General features: G+C 37.8%; 2 protein-coding genes across 7 annotated transcripts in view; both read left to right on the top strand.

The window, feature by feature from the left end:
• The window catches only part of LOC113818717 (sodium channel protein 60E-like), a 299,991-nt gene extending 299,511 nt beyond the window's left edge, over positions 1 to 480 (top strand). Inside the window, exon 17 of the mRNA XM_070130151.1 lies at positions 435 to 480. Within this exon, the coding sequence (XP_069986252.1) occupies positions 435 to 480 (46 nt within the window). The remainder of the gene's footprint in view (positions 1 to 434) is intronic.
• The window catches only part of LOC113818710 (DNA excision repair protein ERCC-8), a 12,338-nt gene extending 6,057 nt beyond the window's left edge, over positions 1 to 6,281 (top strand). For all 6 annotated transcript variants that reach the window (XM_027370899.2, XM_027370897.2, XM_027370895.2 and 3 more), the window contains exons 3-6: positions 435 to 697; positions 1,018 to 1,194; positions 3,461 to 3,653; positions 4,960 to 6,281. In XM_027370899.2, the coding sequence (XP_027226700.1) occupies positions 497 to 697; positions 1,018 to 1,194; positions 3,461 to 3,653; positions 4,960 to 5,774 (1,386 nt within the window). In that variant the 5' untranslated portion in view covers positions 435 to 496 and the 3' untranslated portion in view covers positions 5,775 to 6,281. The remainder of the gene's footprint in view (positions 1 to 434; positions 698 to 1,017; positions 1,195 to 3,460; positions 3,654 to 4,959) is intronic.
• The last annotated feature ends 872 nt before the right edge of the window (positions 6,282 to 7,153 follow it).

The following is a 7,153-nucleotide window of genomic DNA, read 5'->3' as shown; positions in this document are numbered from 1 at the left end:
CATACATACATACATACATACATACATACATACATACATACATACATACATACATACATACATACATACATACATACATACATACATACATACATACATACATACATATACATACATACATACATAAACACATACGTAAACACATACATATATACATACATATTTACATGCATATATATGAATATATATGAATATATATACATAAACACATACATAAATACATACATATTTACATGCATATATATATATACAGACAGTACATACAGCTACATAAACTCAGAAGCTGTAGTGTACATATAAACACATTTTATTAAGTTGGTCACTTACTCATCTTATCAGAACACAAATTAATGGTAGCATTTCATTGGTTATTTATGTTTTAGCTACTTGCCAGTATAGTTGTAAAACCTCTCATATGCAAAACTCCTTTTCAGTTACCAGACCTATTGTAAGGTCCTCAGTTCTCCCTTTTGCTGGTGACTCATACGGTCAGAGGATGCTACGGGAAGACTTCAGTGATTTGCCCAGACTGAGACATTGGGATTTCAAGGCAAACAATGTCAACCTTGGGACAATCAAGAGTCTGGATAGTGTCCGCCTTGGCCAGCTGTCAAGTTTTCGGTACAGATCCCAGCTCAATACTTGCCTTGCAGCCAGTCACATTTTGTCGGATGTAACGCTTACTCAGGCAGAACAGGTGAGATGACCTGGTGTTATGTTTCGGATGCTTAGTGTTCATTGGTAATATACTTTACTGTTTAGGTTGTTTGGTAATACCCTTAATTTTCCCTTTTGGGACTGTATTATGAACAAAATGTAGAGTATGTAGACTGGGCAAATAAATTTTTGGTCTGCTTGCTTTATGAAAATTATTTCACTGATATAGATAAAAAACAATACCGTGCCTAATATCATTATTTTGCATTTCTGAATTATACAATACCCAGGAAATAAGGCTTATAAGTAATTAGAATTTCCATGCAGATAAAGAACTAATTGTATTCACCACATTTACAGATTGGCACAACCTTTGTAACACACGCTGACTTGGAGTGCGTAGACTCACAGTACTTACTCTGTGGTCTGAGTGATGGTGGTGTTGCAATCTACGACACATTGTCCATTAAAGAAGGAAGGGTTTATGCTGAGGTTGGGTCAGTTAAAGGAGGCCAGAGAGGAAGCCACAAGTACCAGGTATCTGGCAATTTTTTTGATCATATAATGTGACTATATTTCCAAAATGTATATCTTTATAGGCTTTCTGTTTCTTCCAATGTTTTGATATTTCCCTTTTGTAATGTGGTTGGTCATGCAGTATGTATGGCATGTTTCAGGCTGTCCTTGTTTGTGGACAGAGGCCTTCTGTGAGAATGTTCTGGACTGCTGTAATGAGTCTAATTTTATCTAATTATGTTATTCACAGCTCATAGAGTAGAGAAATATTGGAGAGTCTACAAGTCTTGTTGGTTCCATGTCAGTATCTGCTAGTATTAGGCCCTATGTCATGGTCTTAAGTCCTTGGATGACTTGAGTGATTATCAAATGGAGAATTTTGTTAGTGAGAAATAAGTTTGGTGTATTTGATGTAATGAAAGGAGGACTAGTATCACCATTGGGTTTGTGTTCAGGTTGATTGGGGAAATATTGTGAGAATGAATATGCATTAATGATTTCTTTGAAAGTGTCTTGGAGTTACTTTCTGTTTGTGTGAGAGATGACAGAGATGAGGTTGAAGGAAGTTAGAGTTATCACAGGGGTTGAGATTGTCTGGTTGGATTAGTCCAGATTCAGAGATAAGGATAGATTTGTAGTTTCATGCTTGAATTTGAATCCAGGTGTTTTCAGAGTCTGAGTTGAGATCTGGTCTAGTTTACCAAAATGGTCTGTCTTTACAAAAAACAGCCATGGGGAAAGGAGGAGGAGGAATTCTGAGGTCAGTATGCCAAGAGTCAACCATGTCGCAGGTGGATGTGAGTTGGGAGAGAAATGAGCTCTTGTTTTTGAGACTACAAAGACTTATGGTTAGAAAACAGGGGACTTGTACTTGTAAGCCTGTAGAGGAGTAGGAATGACTGTCTGAAAAGCTAGGAAGAAATGAAGAACAGCAAGGCTGGAGTAGTTAAACTATGAACTTGATTTAATGCAATATCAAGTTAGAACCACATGTCCAACCGACGGTTACACTGTGATACTGCTACAGGACCTGTTAATTGCACAATCTGGACAGCCAGCTCAGGCTATACACGCACCTGGCTTGCTTCCAACAGGTCAGACCTGGCCACCAGGTTGTTTCTATTTGAAACAACTCTAGGTGGAAGAGGCCTGAAGAATAACATAGGAAGTCGTGACTTGGACAGATTGATCAGCTGATCAACGCTGGTGTGAGGAGCTAGAGATAGGCTGAGGCCCTGCCTGGTGGCTTGCCATGAGGGATCCTTGTAGGTGGAAAAGAAGGGTGGATGCAGCTCTGTACCCCTGTTGGCATTAGCTCCCCAATGATGATTATGATTGAAAATACATATATTTTCCATAACATTTATATTGTAGGAAACCACCCCTGCTTTGATGCAAGAGTATGATAGGCACGAAGGTTAATTAACCCCAAGCCGCCGGGAATGGCATGTACATACATGTCATTTCCCATTGAGTGTGTTGAATTTAGTAATTGTTTTTACATATAGATCGCTGCACAAGTACTGTCACCAATATGCCAGTTACATGAACTAGCTGTCTTATCTGTTTACCCTTTTCCTTGATTTTCGATAATATTTTCTAATACTTGATACTGCTGTTAGTAATTTCAGTAATAATATAGTAATTATAATGTTGATAACAAAAATAACAGAGTCAATATTGATACCATTAGTAAAAAAAAGGCATTTTCCCACTTTTTCAAGGAATAGTGAGGTCACAAGATCTACTAATTGTCTCCTTTTTGGCTAAGCATTGGCAGAGCCATCTATGTGCAGAAACATTTAACCAAGCATTATCAAAGGGAATGCACCATCTTCCCGTCGACATTGGGTAAAAAAATTAGCTCAACATTAAGTGCGTTTATTGTTAGATTCAGAAAAATAGATAATTAATAATTAAATAAATCACAAGCATAGGCACATAAAAAAGGTACAGAAACTTGCCTAGGTCCAGTCAGCTCCAGGAGGCAGGATGAACTGCCAGAAACCCAATGTTACTTCTCCCTCCTTCTCCTGCAAGCTACTACCTATGTATTGCTTGTTTACAGTGAAAGTATAGTTGCTTAGAGCAAGGGGATTCAGATAAACATACAAAAATATATACATGCAAAATTAGCAAGCATAAAAAAGATAAATAAATTAAATGATATGCATTGCTCTTGGTAAGGTGTATTAAAGATATTAAAACATGATAGATCTCAGGGCCCATGAATACTTGAACCAGAGCATTTATAGCCAGTTTAACCCAAGTCCTGGGTCTCCATCAGGTTGACTGTGTCCAGTGGTACCCAGCAGATACAGGACTCTTCACAACCTCCAGCAGAGACAAGAAAGTTAAAATATGGGACCCCAATTGCATGAAGCCGGTAGACCAGTTTCGTTTAGAATGTCATGTCTTGCACCACCACATGTCACCTGTTGCAACAAAACATTCACTTCTCTCTGTTGGAGCTGATACAGGTAAGTGATAGTGTGACATTTAGTTAGGGGAAAATTACCCTTTTTTTTTTGTTTGTTTCAGAAGTTGGATGTGAGTTTTGTGCTGATAAAGTTGAGAAGTGAATAGGAAATATGTGTAAAATTTATGCAAGTTTGGTTTTATGGTACTGTTGGGGACGAAAGAAATATCAGCAGCATAGGTAACCTAGTCCCTTGTAGGAGTCCTCCACACCTAGTAACACTTTTTTGTGCTGTGTTGTAGCTGGCAGTCAGCACAGAATTACATCAAATGACACTTTAGTAAGACTTAATTAGCATTTTACAGTTACTGTGCTTTGTATACAATTATGTAGGTCAGATTTTTGTGCTGATTCTTGCAATGACCACTTTTCGATCAAGTGTCATATAATGTAATTATTTATTGACTATCAGGTACAGCACAATAGTAAGGTAACATAAAACAATGGTCTCTGCTGCCTATGCTGTTGATGATTCATTAGTCCTTCTGGTCTCTGATGGCTCGGTATGGGTGCCGAGGGAAGATCAGGCAGGAGGAGAAGCCACCCAGACACATAGGAAAAGGACTAGTGAGGCATAGATATAGGGGTGGATTAGCTCTCTGCAGCCTTGAGGCTAGGAGAATGGTGTCCAACATTACCAAACATATGCTCTCTCTCTTCTCTTTTCCTTTTTTTCGTTTTCTTTTTCTTTTTCTTGTTCTATTTCTTTCTAGGTAAAGGATAGTGATGATTGATGGTGGGTTGATAGGGTGGTGAGAATAGCCTAATTACTTGAAAATTGACGAGCTGGTGATGATAATTTTAAATACAAGAATTCAAACATGTTGCATTCAGCCATTCATCACAAACCACTCAAGCTCAAGCTTTTTGTGTAAATACAGTATGCTTGATTGAGGCAGCTCAAGCTTTAGAGCTTAAGGAGTTGCTGGGTGGGTTCTACTTCATTTTTTTCTTCTTCCTGGATTTTGGATGTACTTTGTAACCATTGTGCACAGAGTCATTTCAGTTGATATCTGGGATTAAGCTATAATACCTGGTTGCTTTTACATTTGCACTAGATCTCATTAAATCAGAAAGTGATGAGAAGATTGATAATAGCAATTATGATAATACTTATAGTAATGGTTATAATAAAAATGATAATGATAATTACTATGGTAATAGCAATAATAATGATAATGATGAAAATGATCATAATAATTGCAAGAACATAACAATCTGTTGATGATGACATGCTTTCAGTTTTGAAAGACAATATAATTTAACCTTTTTTTTCAAATTAAAAACAAAAACATCATTGTTCTTAGGTGAAGTGATCCTTTGTGACATGCGCAGTGGTTCATCAGCTCACCGCCTACTTGGGCACATTGGGCCAGTGAATGTGATTCAGTGGTCACCCAGCAATCAGTATATTCTAGCATCAGGTGGAAGGGACCAAACCATCAAGTTGTGGGATGTGCGAGCAGGGAGGGCCCACCTCATGGACCTAGATATGGAGAACCGCACCGAGACACCCCATAGGAAGAAGCGAGCCAAGAGGACCCCTGTGGCTCACAAGAACCGTGTCACCTCCCTTTGCTTCACCACAGATGGCCTGTGGTTGCTCTCCTTCAGCTATGACAACGACTTACGTCTGTGGAACTCAGCCAGTGGTGAGAACATGATGGTGGACTATGGTGAGACCTACACAGAGCTCAAGCGGCCACTGCGCATGTCTGTAACTACCAATACCTATCCTGACCTGGTGTTCATTCCTTCTGAGAGCAAGATTTTGGTGTATGAGATCTTCTCAGGGAAGATGGTCAATGTTCTCAGGGGGCATTTCTCCACGGTGTTAGGGGCAGTGTACAACCCCTCCTCTATGGACCTATATAGCTTTGGCACTGATCGTAATTTCATAACGTGGACACCCAAGAGGTTGTTGACTAGTGATTTACCTGAAGAGGAGGAGGAAGAGGAAGAGGAGGATGAGGAGGAAGTGGCAGAGGAAGAAATAGTGGAAGAAGTAGCGGTGGAGGAAAGAGGAACAGAGAGAAGGAGAGTGAGAAGTACAGGTGGAGGAGTAAGACGGAAGACTAGAGGCCAGGTGACTCAAGATACCTGGAGCAGTGATGAAGATTAAACTAACTCTTAAGGTAGAATATTAAAATATATTTTTATACATGGTGCATCCTAGGATGTGGTAATAATCACCAAAGTATTAAAAACATGAAAAAAAGTTAAAAGACTATCCGTAGGCACAAGAATTCACATTTTCATACCTCTGCAGTGGTCAATGATGTAGAATAACATGAGAGATGCAGAATTTGCAAGAATATATGCAGTTTGTTCTTTACAAATCTGATTTTTTTTCCAGTTAAAGAGCAGAATGATTTTGTTCCAGCTTTAGGATATTAAAAGGAAACATTTCAAAATATAAGACATTTCAGATGTTTTGGAATTTGCAATATATTGAAAAAATGTTTCAGAATATGTAAATTATTACATTTGATTAGGTGTAGTGAAACTTTGTATAAAGTGATTAGCTTTGTATTGATAAAATCCTATGATTAATGGAAATTTTGTGTTAAGGGAATTGTACTTTATCATAGCTCTATTTATTGTTGGAAGTAAAATATAGACCCTAAAATGTGCCTGTTTATAGCCATTCCTAATATTCTTAAACTGTATTGTTTAAGCATTAGATAAGAATACAAGACATAATATTTTAAAAGCAATTTGTTATAATTATGATAATTATTATTGATATTATTATTATTATTATTATTATTATTATTATTATTATTATTATTATTATTATTATTATTATTATTATTATTATTATTATGCCCTGACGAAGCAATAGTGAAAAGGCCTTCGGCATATTCGTGTGTTTTCTTGCCCTTCCCTTCGTCGTTCCTAGTCCCTCTACATTCAAAGTATTTGCCGATATCAATCTTCCTCCCCCACAGTTTTTCTCTACCTCTCTTCCTCCTACTCTTTCCCAACACACCCCATTGTTTCCTTTTCCATGTACACCATTTCATTTTCATTCTCCAATATCCTTACCTCTCCCACCTGGATACTCATGTGAATCCCTTCTGTCGGAACAGTGTCCTTCTCTGGATTCTTCCCCTCCTGACACTCTTCCTGATACTTCACCTCCTTTCCCAGTCCCCTTTTCTCATCCCCCAGACTCTTCTGCTACTTCTTCAACAGCCCTTATTACCATTGATTATTTCATAATAGCTCTTTTACCAGTTTTCCCTTAAAGCAATGTTTCTATGGCTTCTCCAGCAACAGATACATTTTCCCTATCATACTATCCTATAATGCTCTATTACCTTTGACATTTAACCTAATTGTTAACTCATTTACCCATTTCACCACAATACTTTACCATAGTGCTATAAGACCTAAGATGTTTAGCACATTTATTTATTTCAACCATTAACCATTACTCTCCCTTTCCCCCAGTCAAATTCCTTTTCCTGTCTAAATCCAGATACTCCAACCTCAACC

The sequence above is a fragment of the Penaeus vannamei genome, chromosome 15 (assembly GCF_042767895.1).
Source record: "Penaeus vannamei isolate JL-2024 chromosome 15, ASM4276789v1, whole genome shotgun sequence".
NCBI classification, from domain to species: Eukaryota; Metazoa; Arthropoda; class Malacostraca; order Decapoda; family Penaeidae; genus Penaeus; species Penaeus vannamei.
The sequence above is the reverse complement of the archived record's forward strand: the minus strand, read 5'-3'. Positions and strand labels throughout refer to the sequence as shown.